Here is an 18408-nt window from a genome sequence, read left to right as displayed (position 1 = left end):
GCGGAGTAGCGAGCCACGACTCGCCGCACGTACTCGTCGTAGTGCTCGGCAGCGGCGCTAGCGATGATCACCATCTGCCTGCAAGGCTAGGAGATGCCATCGGCGGGGACAGTCGCCGCCGCGCTGAAGCATCTCTTTGCACATGGGCTTTTCCATGTTGATGCATGTACCCAACTTATTTTGATAGAAAAATGAGTATATACGTGGTGTGTGTGTGTGTGTATACCTGTACTATTTCTTGTCTTTCTTGTATTAATTATTCTTATTAGTTAAAGACCCTCAATTCACATCAAACAAACAAATAGATAGGTTACATAGTAGCCCATTGCCCATTCTTGACTCGCTCTCACGAGCAATTTAAGGTCCGTTTGGCTAGGGTCTAGACTCATAGAAACATTTTAGATTTAATTTTTTAAAATAAATATTTTAGGCGATGAATCAGAATCACTGCTATATGAAATCATTTGACTGGTTGGATACTGATTCCAAAAATAGATGTTTTATATAATAATCATATAAATAAAAATACGTTTCAAAAAATCCAGAACTTTTTGTGGGCAAAGAATAACATAAATACAAAACACTTTAATTTGTTGCACATAAAAAGAATATCCACAAAAAATTGTCCCTGGTAGAAACGAAATCAAGTGAAACCCGGCTCGAGTCGTTTCACTCACTCCAGTCAAATAGCGTTGAACGATAGAAATAATGTTCTGACACAAAATTATTTCACGGATATAGCGTTCAGCAGCGTTCTTTCGTTTCCAACAAGAATCGGAACCGATCCGATCGATCATCCAAACGGACCCATTAGTTTCTAGTATAGATCTTTAATGAAGGTTCAAAACACTACTACAGGAATGGTTTGGGGCGGCCGATGAGGCTTTGTAGAGGCGGCTCGGCTAACCGGTCCTACCATACCGTCTCTATAAATCATGCATTTATAGAGACGGTTATCAGACCGTCCTTACAAATTGATTTGTAGAGGCGGCTGAAGTAACAACATTCCCTATAATACCTGTTTGTAGGAGCGGTTCAGTCTAGAATCGCCCTTACAGTATATTTTTTCATTAAAAAATTAAATTTACATTTCAATTCGACCGGAATATATATATATATATATATATATATATATATATATATATATATATATATATATATATATATATATATATATATATATAGAACTACTATCCTGTAGCTGGCTACAAAATAACTTATTATGTAGCCACTTTGAGTTACGATAATTACTATGTTAATTTACTAAGTGGTTTATTATAACGTTACGGTAAATATCTCCATGTGTTATAGTAACCCAACTATCGTAAATATGTATTAACATTATCGTAAATTAGTGTATAAAATTATGGTAAATGGAGGTGGCTACAAAATAACTTATTTTGTAGCCGGCTACTGAATAGCCTCTCCCTATATATATATATATATATATATATATATATATATATATATATATATATATATATATATATATATATATATATATATAAATTCAAATCTGACCACAAGCACAAGAACATTATATAAACTACCATTACAAGTCCAATTCATAAGAATATATACAATCAATCATTAAATTTATCAACCAATTTAATATAAATATTAACTTAGGCAATAGAAAGAGACAACAGCAGTCAAACGCACATATAAATTATCAACCAATTTAATATAAATATTAACTTAGGCAATAGAAAGAGACAACAACAGTCAAACTTATAATCCACCTGACTAAAAATTTAATAAGAATTTGACGGCATTTTACAAACTTCAACATTTGCAGAGCAAAGTACTATCAACTTCTTTCATTTTTGAGAACTGTTGAGATACGGAGATGGACACTTGACGACACAGAAACAAATAAAAGGAACGTTCAGAGAAGTGACAGCTGAAACCTTGCTGAATATATGTGCTTGATCTTTGTGTTGCTATCGACCTGCAAGCATAACTGAACCAGAAAAAGAGTTGTTCAAAGATAATCAAATTTGAACTTCAGTAGAGAACTGAAGCAACCAGATAGATTACTATGTAGATGAAAATACGGTCAAAGACAATCAAACATCCTAGACATTTTCTGTAAGCATCCATGTATATCTGCAGTCAAAGGTTCACAATTCAAAGGGATCAAAGCTTCCTGGCATTATACCAACAAATCAGTTACTCATCTCACTAGTACCTTTTTGGTTGCCATTGCAAATTGAAAGAATCCAAATCTGAAAACAATCATAGAAAAGCATGCAAAGAACATGATTCATGAGGCCCCCTGAAAATTATACATCAGAGTATCAGACACTCATACTCGCATGCACTGCTTCATAATATTATATTAAATGAAACAACAGATGACATCTTTGTTAATTGTATCTATTTAACTGATTAGATATAAATGGATCTACTGCATGGTGATCAAAATCAAAGCCAAAACATATGGATTAGGGAGGGAGGAAGAGAGGGGAACCGACCAGCACAGAGATGGGGTTCGCGCTGCCCGAAACGATGTGGAGATGACACAAGGTAGCCGGATCCGTCGCTGTCGCCTACCTAACCTCACGCTGGTGCCGGAGGAGACGGGGGCGCTGCCACTTGGGGGATGCGCCGTCGAGGGGCAAGGGAGACGGATCCGGCCGTCGTTGCCGACCTCGCCTCAACGCACCACTGCTTGTGGCCAGGAGGGAGGATGCTGCTTGGTGACCGGGGGCGCCATCGTGGGCCAGGGAAGACAGATCTGCCACCGTCGTCGCAGGACGAGGAAGGCTGATCCACGGCCACCATTGCTGTCGTGGGCCGAGGAAGGCTGATGCGCCGCCGCCGTCGACCTAGCCTCGTGCGCCATCGCTTGGGGCTGGGGAGGGAACGCCGCCGATTGGGGGCCAAGGTGCGCTACCGCTTTTGTGAGAGAGAGATCCTCGGAGAGGTTGTGGCGGCCGAGAGAAGGGCTAGGGTTAGGGCGGGCACTTTTATGCGTCCGCTTTTGGGCCAGCAAAAAGGCCAGCGCAGCCCAGGCCCAAGTTGGTTGCGTGGCTTGGGTTTCACCGCCCATCGAAATTAATTTCTCTGTCGGTGATTCAGTCGCCCCTACAAATGGACACAACAGGGGCGGCTGGTAATAGCTGCCTCTACATACCAGCCGCCCCTGCAAATCGACGCATTTGTAGGGCGGCTGCTGTGCTGGAGCCCGAGCACGTTACTGTAGGAGTTGCTTCAATGTCAGCCGCCCCTAAAAAAAGCCTCGTTGTTACAAACTGTTTTTCACGTAGTGAAAAATGAAGAAAAATATGTAATAGATGTAGTAGCTAATTGTTGAAGGAATAGTTAGAGATGTACCAAAGGATGGACGACGTGGCTAGCAATCTTTGCGTTTGCACCTTTTATATTTTGGAAATACCAAAGTTAAAAATCCTGGCTCTGCCACTGTCTTTGCTGGGCCCTAGGCGCACCCACTGTCTATGATGGACGACGGCCTGCTGTTGGGGACTAGATATGGGATATACATACCTAGGTTTGGGCCCCTCACTAGACTGGACCCTAGGCCGTCGCACCCACAGCTAACCCTGGGCAAAAATAACCGAGAACCGAGAACTGAAAACCGAACCGAAATAACCAGAACCGAAACCGAAAACTTTGGTTCCCTTTTCGGTTTCCAGTTTCCAGGAACCGAAATTAGCAAGGTTAATTCGGTTCCTAGGCTCAGTTAACCGAAATAATCGAAGAAATCGAATAATATGCAAAGGCCCAGTAGAAACATCATAGCCCGGCCCACTAGTTGTTGGTATAGGTGTATATTTGTTCCTTCCACTCCTCAAACCCTAAGACTCAATCTCCCCCATCCTTCTAGCCCCAGCCGCTAGATGCCCAGAAGTTGCTGCCATACCCATCTGCCGATTGCTCCAGTGTGCGTTTGCACGTGGAGCATCCCTCGTTCCCTCTCCCTTCCTCTTCGACCGGTGAGCCCAAGCAGGGTGTAGGAGCCCGCGGCGGCGGCCGCCCCTAACGCGCGTGGCCGTGGCGCCTCCCTTCGGGGCCGGATCAAAGCAGGAGAGCGGCGGTGGAGGCGGCTTGCCCCACCAGCGCGCGAGCAGCCGCGACACCTCTCGTCGGTTGGCGGATCCAAGCATGAGAGCGGCGGCGGCGGTCGGCCCCCAGCTTGTGCACGAGTCAGCGCCGGTGGCTCTCCGACCTTCACCTCCCTCTCCATCCACCCGACGCAGGGACGAGCATGAGCCGGAGCAGCGCGCGTGGCGAGGCGCACATCGACGACTTGTTTTTCCCCCTTTTTTCCTTTTTTCTTGGCTTGGTGAACCTGTAAATGGTTACTTCGGTTATAACTGTGTAATTAGTTATTTTTTTTATCTACATTTAATACTCCATACATGTGTCCAAAAGGCGTGTTGCATGCTATTTTCACTGTAAAAAGCCACTGCATGCTCTCCTCCCCATTGCAGGTCCCTCGACTTCTCTCTCCACAACATAAATAGGCACCGGCGTAACTATATTCACCGCTATTCTTTTTTCCTGGCGTCACTCAGAGTTGGAATCAGTGGTAAGAGTGGTGCTCCAATGTTTTCTCTCCTTTTTGGACACGGCTCAGAGAACACGTCGTGGAGGGCCTTAGGGAAGTGGAGACAAAGCACATGAGGCAACGGGCGACCATTCATGTTTAAAAGGACGGCACCTCGTAGGTGAGGAAGTGGAGACAGAGGTAGACCAACGGACAGACGGCTGTTCCTTTCGCATACGAAGTTCAGAGTATGGAGAGCCGGCGCCGCCTGAGTTAAACATGAATGGAAGAGATGTTCGGCTGCAACGTATCTTATGGTCGTGGGACCACTAGATGACGGTTGCAACATACGAACTTAGTATATATATAGTTATAGAAGATGCAAGTGCGAGGGTCCACTTTGACATTGCACCGTCTTATTACAGACTTTTATATATGGCAACGCATGATCACGGGATCATATAAATTAAGTGGCATACCATCTTGGAGCCAAGCACCCAGTCAATACTCGATACCGGGTGACATGGAAAACCACACAGCTGCAAGCTTGCTGGTGCTATCCGCCTCCATGTGCCTTTGGACTATCGTGGCCACACAAGGCAACGACGAGGCCGCACTTCTCGCCATCAAGGTCGCGGCGATCCATGGTGGCTACGGAGACGTGCTTGCTTCGTGGAACGGTAGCACAGGTGGTGGCGGATACTGCAGCTGGGAGGGGGTGAGGTGCCGAGGCAGCAGGCAGCAGCCTCCAGTGGTGGCGCTGAGCCTACCCTCTCGCGGGCTCACCGGCGTCCTCTCCCCGGCGGTTGGTAACCTTTCGTCCCTGAGGTTTCTCAACTTGAGCTCCAACGCCCTCGGCGGGGCCATCCCTGCGAGCCTCGACCGCCTGCGCCACCTCCATACGCTTGACCTCAGCAACAACGCCTTCTCCGGTAAGCTCCCCGCCAACCTAAGCTCATGCACCGGCCTGGTGACCTTGCTCCTCCAGTCCAACCACCTCCGCGGAGACCTACCCTCTGAGCTCGGCAACAAGCTCACACGCCTCAAGACGCTCAAACTGTCTAAAAACAATCTCACTGGCACCATACCGGAGTCCCTAGGCAACTTGTCGTCGCTTCGTGTCATGTCCCTCGGATTCAACCAGCTACAAGGCACCATCCCTCGTAGCCTCGGCAACATCATAGGCCTCAAGAGCTTTGATCTCGCCTTCAACTACCTCTCTGGTGAGCCCCCACGCTCTCTGTACAACTTGTCGTCGTTGGAAGCATTGCAGATCCAAGGAAACAAGCTCCATGGAAGCATCCCTGCCGGAATTGGCAGCAGCTTTCCCAACATGTCGATTCTTAGCTTTTCTTTGAACCAGTTCACGGGGTCCATCCCCGCTTCACTCACTAACCTCACAACACTCCAGCGAATCGAACTCTCTCTAAATAGGCTCCGCGGGCGTGTGCCTCCGGCGCTGGGGAGACTGCAAGGTCTGCACCTCCTGTACTTGTTCCAAAACGATCTAGAAGCAGACGACAGGAAGGGGTGGGAATTCATCACTTCATTATCAAACTGTAGCCAGCTCCAGGATCTAAACATCGCTGACAACAGCTTCACAGGGCAGCTGCCAAGTTCAATAGGGAATCTCTCGACGACCCTGCAAATCCTCCATTTGGAACACCTCGACGGGATATCTGGAAGCATCCCCTCTGGTATTGGCAATCTAGTCAGCCTTGAATTCCTCGGTTTTGGGTATACCTCCGTATCCGGTGTGATCCCAGACAGCATGGGCAAGCTAGGAAACTTGGTTCAGTTAGGTTTGTACGACACTCAAGTGTCGGGCCTCATACCGACATCTATTGGAAATCTCTCGAGGTTGACTGAATTATATGCACAGAATGCCAACCTGGAGGGTGCAATTCCAACAAGCTTAGGAAAACTGAAGAATCTAATATCCCTTGATCTAGCTAATAACCGTCTGAACAGTTCAATTCCTACGGAGATTTTCAAACTGCCACTCCTCTCCAAGTACTTGGACTTGTCATCTAATTCACTGTCAGGCCCTCTTCCTTCTGAAGTCGGTAGCTTAGTGAACCTTAACAACATGTATCTATCTGGAAACCAATTATCTGGTGAGTTACCTGACAGCATTGGGGAGTGCATCATGCTACAAGAACTTTCGTTGGATAATAACTCATTAGAGGGACAAATACCTCAATCTCTGAAGAATATAAAGGATCTAGTTGCACTCGGCTTGTCCATGAATAAGTTGTCCGGTACTATTCCAGAAGGCATTGGTACCATTCGCAACGTTCAACTACTGGATCTAGCACACAATAACTTGTCAGGACCGATCCCAATATCGTTGCAGAACTTGACATCACTGTCAGAATTAGATCTGTCCTTCAATAATTTACAGGGGGGAGTGCCAAAAGAAGGAATATTCAGACTTGTCCATAACTTTTCAGTCACTGGAAATAATGAACTATGTGGTGGCATTCCTCAGCTTCATTTACTACCATGCCACAAGAATTCTCTGAAAAAAAACAAGAAAAGGCGAATGAAGTCTCTTACAATAGCTCTAGCAGCAACAGCAGCATTCCTGTTTTTGGCTTTTATGGTTATTGTCTTTCGGTTGATCTACAAGAAGCATAGACAAAGGGTCAAAAGCTCATTCCAGCCACCAATAGTTGAGGAACAATATGAAAGAGTTTCTTACCATGCATTAGAAAATGGAACCAACGGATTTTCAGAAACCAATTTGCTTGGTAAAGGAAGCGTTGGGACAGTCTATAAATGCACTTTTCAAGATGAGGGAACTCTTGCTGTGGTCAAGGTTTTCAACCTTGAGAAATCTGGATCTTCTAGAAGCTTTGTGGCTGAATGTGAGGCACTGAGAAGGGTGCGCCACCGTTGTCTTATAAAGATCATCACTTGCTGCTCAAGCATCAATCGCCAAGGCCAAGAGTTCAAGGCACTAGTTTTTGAGTTCATGCCAAACGGTAGCCTAAATGGTTGGCTTCATCCAGAATCTGACACACCTGCTCAAACAAATACTCTTAGCCTAGAGCAAAGGCTAGACATTGCCGTTGATATTGTGGATGCTTTGAACTATCTTCATAATCACTGTGAGCCACCAATTGTTCATTGTGATCTCAAGCCAAGCAATATTCTTCTTGCAGAAGACATGAGTGCCCGAGTTGGAGACTTCGGCATATCTAGAATCCTTCCAGAAAGGGCAAGTCAAACCCTGCAAAATTCCAATAGCACAACTGGAATAAGAGGCTCCATCGGCTATGTTGCTCCAGGTAACTGAAATTGTTTTCATTTGTATTTCATCAAAATTCCTAGTTCCTATATACACACAGCATGTTGATCAATATATCTTTTTGCACAATCAGAGTATGGTGAAGGTTCTTCTGTCTCAGGTCTTGGAGATGTTTATAGCCTCGGCATATTGCTACTTGAGATGTTTACAGGAAGAAGCCCAACACATGACATGTTTGCAGATTCATTGGATCTTCATAAGTTTTCAGAGGATGCTCTTCCAGATAGAATCTGGGAGATAGCCGATGCAACAATGTGGCTGCACACAGACATCCATCACAACGATAGAAGAAGCAGAATAGAGAATTGTTTGGTTTCTGTAATTGCTCTCGGAATATCCTGCTCAAAGAAACAAATTAGGGAGCGGACACCAGTGCAGGATGCAGCCACAGATATGCATGATATCAGGGATTCGTACCTCAAGTTTGTCAGTTCTCTTTCTGTGGAACATAGAGAAGAACAACGCTCTGCAGTGATTTGCCGCAACAGTGAATAAGTAGAGTTGAAAATGGGCAAGATGCCATGTACAAGATGCTTCTGCTTATCAACAACCTAGATTTTTATTAAGGATGTAACCTGCATTTGGTTACATCAATATATGCCCGTACAAAAGGGCATTTAGTAAGGGCTTTGCTGTGGTGCCCTCAAATGACTACGGACCGTTCATTTAACGAGATCGGATGGTTAGGATCATCTATTACTTCTTAGGAGGTAATAGTTGAAATATATATTTATTTAAGTTTTAGGTATAAAAATCTTTCTTCCAGATCTAATTGATACATTCATGATTTGTGTGATATGATAACTCTTTTTATTTTGTAACTTTGAACATGACATAATTTGATCAGCTCAAATTACCATGATAGCTAATGTGCATGATATAATTTGATTATTTCATTCACCTGTACGTGACAGCTACAAGCTGTAGTGTGCTTGATTCCCAACGTTCATTAGGATACGTGTAGGAAGGTGCTGCACTATAGGAGGACGAGCATACAAGAAAACAGAAGCCAGGTGCTTATTTGTTGTTACGTACGTGTAACATGTTTTGACATTCACTATAATAATGTACATGATACACAAACTTGGCGTGCACACCAAAAAAGGAGGCCAGGCCACTCAATCTATGTAATCACGGAGGGAAAGTTCCCCCACTTCTGTTGTTCCGGTGAATAGGGGATTTCAGAAGATTTTTCTTTTTTTCTTAGATTATTTATTTCATTAATTAGTTCATAAAGGAAGGGCAGGCCTGGTGCAAGCGGTAGAGTCTTACCGCCTGTGACCGGAAGGTCCCGGGTTCGAGTCGCGGTCTCCTCGCATTGCACAGGCGAGGGTAAGGCTTGCCACTAACACCCTTCCCCAGACCCCGCACAGAGCGGGAGCTCTCTGCACTGGGTACGCCCTTTAATTAGTTCATAAAGCTAATAAATCAATGGCTCAGATTGCTTTGAAGTATTACCTCCTAGAAGGTAATGTTTGTACTGTAGCATCGCCCAGTAAGTAAACGTATTAGCATAGAGTCCACGGCGTCAGCGTCACCAGTTGCCAACATGGCTCCTGTAAAGAATATTCAATAAGACGAATGAGTCAAAATCCTGTCACTCCTTTATTAACAATCTGCAGTTGTTTACATCAGATGTACGCAAGTATATATAAAGAACATTTCATAATAAATGTTAAAACAGATAAAGGTCTACAGTTTTACTGGTTATCGCCAATAAGCTGTTGAGTCAAAAAACACAAAATGCTGCCCTATGAAACCCACACACTAAGCCAGGCCCAGTGAAGCAACATTCAGAACAGAAACAGCAAACAAGTAGTGGAACATGATCCTTGAATGACCGGTACATATCTTTCTGATATTGGTGTCTCCGTGGTATGGCATCAGAAAAATTTGAATGAAAGAAAATTAAGTCCCCAAAAAAATAGGCAGGAATAAAATCTGAAGTTCCACAATAGGAGCACACTGCATTTCTAATAACCACAAGTTCCAATCAACCACTTAAGAGCTTAACCAAAAAAAAAAAACAAAGTCACCACAGAAATTTCATGAACAATACGAACAAAGTAGGCAACATCCAGAGTTCAAAAGCAACAATCTGGCAATATGGATGAGCGCATAATCCAAGGATTGCACTATTTAGAAACATTTCGATCCTGTCATTGGGCTTGCTCATGATGCTCCAATTCCAAGCAACACGACGGATGAAGTATACCAGTGCAGAACACAGGCACGATGAATAACACAACTAAATTAATACTCCTAGAATTTAGCCGATAGAAGACCATCCAGGAAAGACATCTCTACAAAAAGAAATAACAATGAACATCAATGCTGAAGGTTGGATTTGGACAGCATGATAACTTACCAGCTATCTTGTTTTTTAAGGATAGCTTGCAAGAAATGGAAGGCTCCATGCAGCTGGCATTCAGAATATGCTGCTCGAACATGATCCAGAGATAACAGAAGCCAAACAAGTAGGGATGCCCACTTCATAAGATGGCCTATATGGGTTCTAGTGCTAGCCCACTTGCAACCCTAAAAACAGCATATCTTTTCCACATGTTCCTCAACAGCAACAGAAACATTCTTATATATCAAGTAAACTTACCATTGCTATCAAAATTTGAAGCCAGCAATAGCAGAACAGCAATTGCCATGCCATAATCCATAGATCACAGCTTCCTACACTCTCAAGCTTCCACAGTGGACATGATGCCTAAATTACCTGTGTATGTACATTACCTTCTAGCAAATGTGCCAAACATAACATGCTATCCAACTTAACAGCACTCGTACAACATTTCCCATCTCAATGCACTGAGATACTTTTAACTAGTAGCAACTATCAAAGGCACAACACACTTGATCCAGACTTGACATATAGTTTTCCACATAGAATTATCAGTTCACTGCCAGCAATATGACAATCGCACAATAAGAGGATCCATCCTGACAAATCACAAGTAGGATAGGCACCGTGACTATTCTGGATCATGAAACAGGATTCCAAAAGCATCACCACAATACTTACCGCAAACCAACTACACCCAGATCATCATTCATCCATTTCAAACACCACCAGCTACTGCTACCTCTAGCCCTATCAGATAAACTGAGCCACATCTACTAACACCACCCAGTACCACCGACCTAATCTAAGAAGAGGTGAACTTGGTCACAGCCTTGGTGCCCTCGGAGACAGCGTGCTTGGCGAGCTCGCCGGGGAGGACGAGGCGGACGGAGGTCTGGATCTCGCGGGAAGTGATGGTGGGCTTCTTGTTGTAGCGGGCGAGCTTCGCGGCCTCGCCGGCGAGCTTCTCGAAGATGTCGTTGATGAAGGAGTTCATGATGGACATGGCCTTGGAGGAGATGCCGATGTCGGGGTGGACCTGCTTCAGCACCTTGAAGATGTAGATCTTGTAGGTCTCCACCGACTTCTTGGCCTTCTTCTTCCCCTTCTTGTCGCCGCCCTCCTTGCCGGCCGACTTGCCCGCCGGGAGGCGCTTCTCCGCCTTGGGCTTCTTCCCCGCCGGGGCCTTCTCGGCCGCGGGTTCCTCCTCCGCGGGCTTCTTCGCCGCCGGCTTCTTCTCCGCCTTGGGCGCCATCGATGCGGTTGCTGGGGTTTCGCGGCGGTATGCGAATGCGATGTGTGAGGCTGCGGCTGCGAGGGATTCGCTCGGTCGATTTCGATGGAGAAAGAAGAGAGGGGTGCGGCGAATTTAATGGGACGGAGCAACTGGTGCTGATTGGTGGAAGGGCTGGTGCCACGGATCGCTGGCGTGGAGGGCTGTGATGTGTTGATCCTGTCGCAAATTGACGGTGGAGATGGGTTTGACGTGGTCAGAGCTTTGGGCGGGAGGAGACGGAGGGAACTGGCTTTCTCAGCGCGCAGAGGTGGGCAGGCCGGACGGCCTTTCTTTTGGCAGTTGGTTTCGGCCTGGCCCAACTGTCCACTGTAATACTAGTACGGAGTACTTGTTTCTCAAAAAAAAAAAAGAATACTAGTACTTTATTATAACCTTCTAAAAAAACTAGTACTGTATTATACAACCAACCTGCAAGTTTTATAAAAAAAGGCAACTGTCTAGTGTAAATCTGTAGCCTCTACTTCCAAAAATAAGTGCGCATCTCACTTCGAAAAGTCAATCATTCTTAAATTTGACTAGATTTTTATAAAATACTATTAACATTGATATCTTTAAATAAGTTTACTATAAAAACATATAATGTGATTCCTCTGATAATGTTTGTTTGGGATCATAAACATTAGTACTTTTTTGTATATATATTTGGTAAAACTTAAATTTTGTTGACTCCAAGTGTTAGATGTACACATATTTTGGGACAGGGGAGTAATACACTACTAGTAATATTACTGTAGTATACATACTCAGCATTTACTAAAATGGCATTTTTTAATAAATGCACGTATTACTAACACAAAGTCTACAGCATCACCAGTTGTCAGAAATGACACCTTTTAATAGAGGATTCGACAAAGATAAAATGAGTCAAAATCATGTCACTGTTAAAAATATGCAGTGTTTGCATCAGATGCGTGCAAGTACAACGTTACATAAATGTGTCAAACAGATAAAATAGTAAAGTTTTGCCTATTATTGTCAACGTAAGATGTAGATTCAAAAGGCTCCACTGTGAAACCAACAATGATCCAGAACCAATGAAGCAACATTCAGAACAGAAACAATCAAACAATGTAAACGTAATCCTTGATTTTTTTTGGTAGTTCCACGGCACAGCCCCTGTCCATTTGTATTGCACTCAAGACAGAAATGTCAAGTCTTACAAGTCCAGGAATAAAAGAAGCACTCCAATGTCTACCCTTCCTATGAGCTACTACATCATACAGTCATACAGACAAAGTTCAAAATAAAGAGCCCGCCTCCCTCGGCCAACCATCCCGGAGGGCGATGCAGGTACACTTGCTCCAAAAGTAATCCTTCAATGGCCAGTGCATGTCACTTTGTTAGAATATCTTTCTGAGACCGATGTTTGAAAATTATAATCAGAGAAAATTGAATCCTGAAAAAAATTAACCAGGAATAAAATTTGAAGCTTCCCAATAGCACTACAGCAGTGGCCATACTGTATAAAGAGGTACTCTTTTTACATTTTCAAGATCCTAATTCAAATCATGAACAAATTTAGTTAGGGTAGATTGTCTGTAATATCGGAGAAGATAGAATAGAAAGATATAAGCCTCCAAACAGCAGACTCAGAAAAGTAACACCATTTCAGCTAACATATCTTTACCTATGTTTCTCTTGAACAGAAACAGATAATTAAGTGTCAAACAAATTTCACAATAGCTCAAGTTTTAAACACCTCAATAGAAATACAGCATTGGCCGTACTGTATGCACAAATAACAAGGATCTTTACACTTTTTCAATATAGCAGAATCAAATTGCGTCCAAATTCAGTTTTCCACATCTGCAAAGTAGTACAATGGCAAGCAACAAGAATTTCTGCACTCCAGAGAAATCAGGAGATGAATTTGAGGTCCAGGGAGAACTTTCCCTTTGGAAGTAGTAACTATGTAAATGTAATATACAAAGACCAGCATGTCATAGGAACGGTAATTACTACAGAACTTACAGAATTCAGAGCAGCAGCTAACAAATTCATGCTCACCAATTTATGAACAATCCTGTGTTTCTGTTGCTACTACTACGAGATCAACTGAGCAAGTACCAAACTGCAACCCAGCCACCTACCAAGTACTCTCTCTAAAAAGGGCAGACCCAGTGCCGGAGGCTCCCACATGAGTGGGGTCTGGAGAAAGAAAAAACCAAGGCAAGCTTTCCCCCAGCCACCTACCAAATACTCTCTCTGATGAAGTTAACTAGTTAAGTTTTGAACTATTTAGCGTCATACATAGGATGGAGGGAGTAACTACCACAACCGATGAGGTGAACTCAAATGAGCCTTTTCCCTGTGTACCATTAAAAAAGATGGTCTTTTCCTACAGATCACTAAAAAGTTCGGACTTACCTAGGTGCCATGACACTTTATTTCTTTGCCCCCCAAGCCATTCCGTCCATTTTCGCTGGTAACGGTGTGTAACGGCGAGGAGAAAAGACCAAAGTGCCCTTAGTCTAGGGAGGATGAGTGAAATTGCCGTTTACCCTGTGTGCCACTCCCTGACCAAGCGTTTGAACGTCAAGACTGCTGACGTAGGCAAGTTTGTTGGCTTGATTCGGTCAGCTTGCCTAACTACTACGGAAAGGCGCTGAGAAGGAACACCGTTACTGTTCGATCTCTCCCCCGTTTCAGTCCACTGACTCTGACTGCAAGGAATTGCAGGTGAATGAAATGAAACGGAAACGAACGTGACGTGACGCATCTTTTCGCTTCGCGGGCCTTCTGCCGGCGTCCTTATTTCCGGTCATTCTGAGGTCTGACAGGTCCCATTGGATCGAAGAGCCGTTTGAAGCTGAACCGAGCAGCAGTTGCTGTGCCGGCCAGGGCAAAGGTCAAGAAGGCAGGCTAGCTGTCTAGCTGTAGAGTAGTATTCCAGTGGCCGAGCTGGATGAAGCTGCCTTTCGACAGACTTTCTTGGCGAGAGATCGGTCATCGGATCAAGAACAAGACTTGATTACTGTACAAGTGAGATCATGCACGCAGGTATACATACCACATATATAAAAGTAATACGGTGGCAGAATGCTCATGCGGCTCATGCTTCTTCGTTTCTATTTATTTATTTATTTACTCTAGCTAATCCTATATTTATTTAGTGTTTTTTATATACATAAAAATCTCGGCGTTGGGCCCAGTCTCTACACGAACGGATGACGAGATCATTTAGCTGGGACTGGGGATGATGATGGGTTTTCAATCTTGTCATCATACACGGCGCTCATCCTAACTATCTCCAGCTGCAGTACACGGTACGCGTTGAGGATGCGATCGACGTACAACAAGCAAAGCAATGATGTCACTAGTGTGTTGCTTGTGCTTCCGTTCCGTGGACTGGGGACGCGTTTCGCTCCTCCAGTCAGCCGTGCTCACGTCAGCCGTTACATGGGCAAGTTTGAGCGTGGACTGGACGGCAACGGTCAGCCGTTACATGGGCAAGTTACACACCGTGACTGCTGACATGGGAGCGTTTGAGCGTTTGATCGTCCAGTTACATGGGCAAGTTCCGTGACCAAGCGTTTGAGCACGGGATTCGGATCGTCGCTCCTCCAGTCCAGGGAACGCGTTTCGCGTGGGGACTGGGGCGGAGGAAGAAGAGGAATCCGTCGAGGCGACGGATGTCGTCACCTCTCCCATGTCCGATCCCGTGCTCCGCGCTCCGGCTCCCGCACCACGACAAAAGCGTGCATGGATCCTGGTGGGTCCTGCCTGGCGGTCGGTCTGTCTGTGTGTGTGCGCTCTAGCCGCCCTGACCATTGCACTCGGCCGCCCGGGCCGGCGTAACAAACATGCTAACAGCAGTACAGCATCCAGTGCGGAGATCTAGCCGGAGACATAAGAGAGCCAAAGAGGTCAATGGCCACCACCCACTTGCTCGTTAACCTCCTCGCTGGAGGGTGGAGGGTACAGCGAGTGGTAGTCGCTCTGCCCAGAAAAACATGTAATTATAACACAATGTCATGTTTGAGTATTTTTACTTTGACCAATAATAGATAAAAAAATCAATATTTATGATATCAAATAAGTATTATTAGATTAATTACGAAATATATTTTTATAATAAATTAATTTAAAGCCATAAATATAAATATTATTCACTAAAAATTTAGTTAAATGCGAACTATTTTTTTTAAACGGCCAGGTCGCTCGGTCGGGATCCATTGGGCCGGGCCTGGTAGGTTTAGTGACCAGGCCCCGCAGCACTTGCTGCGACACTGTGTGTGTTAGTGTTAACTGTTAGCCTTGGCAACCTCTCGCTGCAGATGATGGCCCTCAGGAGGCCCCTGGATGAGCGCCAGCGCCAGTGTCGACGGGCGGCCACCATGACTCCATGAGTACCGCGCGTCTGCGAGTGCCAGCCATTCTTCACCCTGTTCGCTTATCGTATCTGCCATACTTATTAGACATGATATAGTGTTTTTCTCTCACGACAGACGACAGAACAGCATCAGCCGGGTTATAAGAAAAAAAACCGATCAAGCCAGAGACACGGGGAAAAAGTGGGCGAGAAAGCGCGCGTGTGATGGTGAAATGGAGAGAGACAGCAGGAACGATTCATTGCGTCCTTGTGCGTGCCTGTACGTGAGACTCAGAGACTGATCGAGCTGGTCGTTGGGATTATTACCCTGCACTGCGCACGTACGCGCACCGGGTTCGGGTTCGCCGTCGTGGCAGCACCTCCCGACACCGCATACTGGATCGCTAGCGGCGCAAAAAAAACTTGCCCACGTCAGCTGTCTTGGCGCTTAAACGCTTGGTCAGGGAGTGGCACACAGACAAACAGCAATTTCACTCATCCTCCCTAGACTGAGGGCACTTCGGTCTTTTCTCCTCGCCGTTACACACCGTTACCAGCGAAAATGGACAGAATGGCTTGAGGGGCAAAGAAATAAAATGTCATGGCACCTAAGTAAGTCCAAACTTTTTAGTGGTCTGTAGGAAAAGACCATCTTTTTTAATAGTCCAGAGGAAAAAGGCTCAACTCAAATGGGCTTAGTGCCCTTACATGTGGGTCACGACAGATATGCAATGTTCAACAGCAGTGGACATACCCCGATTTGGTGGAACTATGGTTCCAGCTCCGGCTCCTCCATGCACTGCAACAAAGAGTGAGAGCCGGATAAAACCATGCCAAAAAGGCCTCATCCACATTGCATCATGCTCAAGTGACACATCAGACGAAGCATAACAATAGTCCAGTACAGGACACAGGCATGTAAAGTATGGAAAAATTATACCAGTTAGCTGATAAAAGAACATCAGAGTCAATGGGAAGACTTCTCTGCAGAATGAAACAACAATGCTGAAGAGGATGGAAACAAAAGCCTCCATGCAGCAGGGACTCACAAACAACATGATACTGAGATTGAAGCAAAACAAGTTTCTATCAAGTACCTACTACTACTAGTAGATTTTACCATCAGAATTTGAACAGAAGAACAAGGATGCCCATGTCATACAACAGTTCATAACAGAGATCTTACACGTTCTCAAGCTTCCACAGTGCAAGTGCACGTGACACTAAATTTGCCAAGGAGTTCACCTCTTTCAGGAAAAGGTTACTATGAACATAAGAACATGATGTTTTACTTCTGTAGAACTACAGAATTTCGCAACAGCGCACTCACATATTAACTAGCAACTAGCAAATGCATCACACTTTGATCCAGAATTGGTATCAGTTCACTGCAAACTGCAAGTTGCCATTTCTGACGAATTATCAACGACAAACAGTGTGCCAAAAGCACAGCCATAGTTCTTACAGCAACCCACCAACAAACCTACACAACGTCATTGAAAGCTCTACATCACCCAGTAACACCAACATCACTTAAGAAGAGGTGAACTTGGTGACGGCCTTGGTGCCCTCGGACACGGCGTGCTTGGCGAGCTCGCCGGGGAGGACGAGGCGCACCGAGGTCTGGATCTCGCGGGAGGTGATGGTGGGCTTCTTGTTGTAGCGCGCGAGCTTGGCGGCCTCACCGGCGAGCTTCTCGAAGATGTCGTTGATGAAGGAGTTCATGATGGACATGGCCTTGGAGGAGATGCCGATGTCGGGGTGCACCTGCTTCAGCACCTTGAAGATGTAGATCTTGTAGGTCTCCACCGACTTCTTGGCCTTCTTCTTCCCCTTCTTGTCGCCGCCCTCCTTGCCGGCCGACTTGCCCGCCGGGAGGCGCTTCTCCGCCTTGGGCTTCTTCCCCGCCGGTGCCTTCTCGGCCGCGGGCTCCTCCTCCGCGGGCTTCTTCGCCGCCGGCTTCTTCTCAGCCTTGGGCGCCATCGATGCGGCTTCCTGTGGGGTGAGGCTGCGGGAACAGGGGTGTTCGCTGGCTCGGTCGATTTGAGGACGGGGGATTTCGATTGCTGGGAGGAGAAGCGTGGGGTGCGGTTTATTTATGGAATGGAGCAGCGGTCTCTGATTGGCGGAGGGGTCGGTGCCGCGGATCGATGACGTGGAAAGGCGCGATGCGTTTGGTGCCATTGCAATTGAACGGTAGAGATGGGTCTTGACGCGGATTGCTGACGTGGTCTGTGTAGACGGGAGGAGCCGGAGGGAACTGTGCGTTTCAGGCGTGCTGGCGGTTGGTTTTGGCATCGGTCTAGCCAGGCCCAACAGTCAGTGCGCCCTTGGGCCCACTAATCAGTGATGTAAACATTTGTGCCACTAAAAATCTATGGCCCTATTTGCATATCAGTAATACTCTGTACCGAGCGTCCGCCCGACCGGACGGGACGGACATGCTTGTCCCCGTGCCTCATGCCTCGCGACCCCACCCGCGCCTTGTGTCTCGCGTCGCTCGCGCCTCGCACTGCGCTCCGCTGCACCTCGCGTCTCCGTTGACTGGCGTTGCGCACGGCCGAGGTCCAACCTCTGCGTCGTGGCATCAAGTTCCGTGCCGACGTCAAGCTCCGCGTTA

The 18408-nt window shown here is 45.8% G+C and overlaps 3 protein-coding genes and 1 long non-coding RNA gene across 4 annotated transcripts; 1 reads left to right on the top strand and 3 right to left on the bottom strand.

Moving 5' to 3' along the window:
* The first annotated feature begins 5009 nt into the window (after positions 1-5009).
* On the top strand, positions 5010-8915 carry LOC136535280 (putative receptor-like protein kinase At3g47110). The gene is made up of 2 exons (XM_066527575.1): positions 5010-7806; positions 7900-8915. The coding sequence occupies exons 1-2, from the start codon at positions 5037-5039 to the stop codon at positions 8319-8321; spliced, it is 3192 nt and encodes a 1063-aa protein (XP_066383672.1). The 5' UTR covers positions 5010-5036; the 3' UTR covers positions 8322-8915.
* On the bottom strand, positions 8029-10133 carry LOC136535288 (uncharacterized). Its single transcript, XR_010778971.1, has 3 exons — positions 9285-10133; positions 8244-8292; positions 8029-8164 (listed from the first exon to the last, which is right to left on the bottom strand). It is a non-coding gene; the product is annotated as an uncharacterized lncRNA (long non-coding RNA).
* A 547-nt stretch (positions 10134-10680) lies between these two features.
* LOC136535286 (histone H2B.1) lies at positions 10681-11516 on the bottom strand. The gene has a single exon (XM_066527586.1). The coding sequence runs from the start codon at positions 11432-11434 to the stop codon at positions 10985-10987; it is 450 nt and encodes a 149-aa protein (XP_066383683.1). The 5' UTR covers positions 11435-11516; the 3' UTR covers positions 10681-10984.
* A 5656-nt stretch (positions 11517-17172) lies between these two features.
* Positions 17173-17853, bottom strand: LOC136535287 (histone H2B.1). Its single transcript, XM_066527587.1, has one exon. The coding sequence runs from the start codon at positions 17769-17771 to the stop codon at positions 17322-17324; it is 450 nt and encodes a 149-aa protein (XP_066383684.1). The 5' UTR covers positions 17772-17853; the 3' UTR covers positions 17173-17321.
* Between the last annotated feature and the right edge of the window lie 555 nt (positions 17854-18408).

The sequence above is a fragment of the Miscanthus floridulus genome, unplaced genomic scaffold (assembly GCF_019320115.1).
Source record: "Miscanthus floridulus cultivar M001 unplaced genomic scaffold, ASM1932011v1 os_2652_1_2, whole genome shotgun sequence".
In the NCBI taxonomy this organism is placed as follows: domain Eukaryota; kingdom Viridiplantae; phylum Streptophyta; class Magnoliopsida; order Poales; family Poaceae; genus Miscanthus; species Miscanthus floridulus.
Note: the sequence above shows the minus strand (reverse complement) of the source record. Positions and strands in the feature narration are given on the sequence as shown.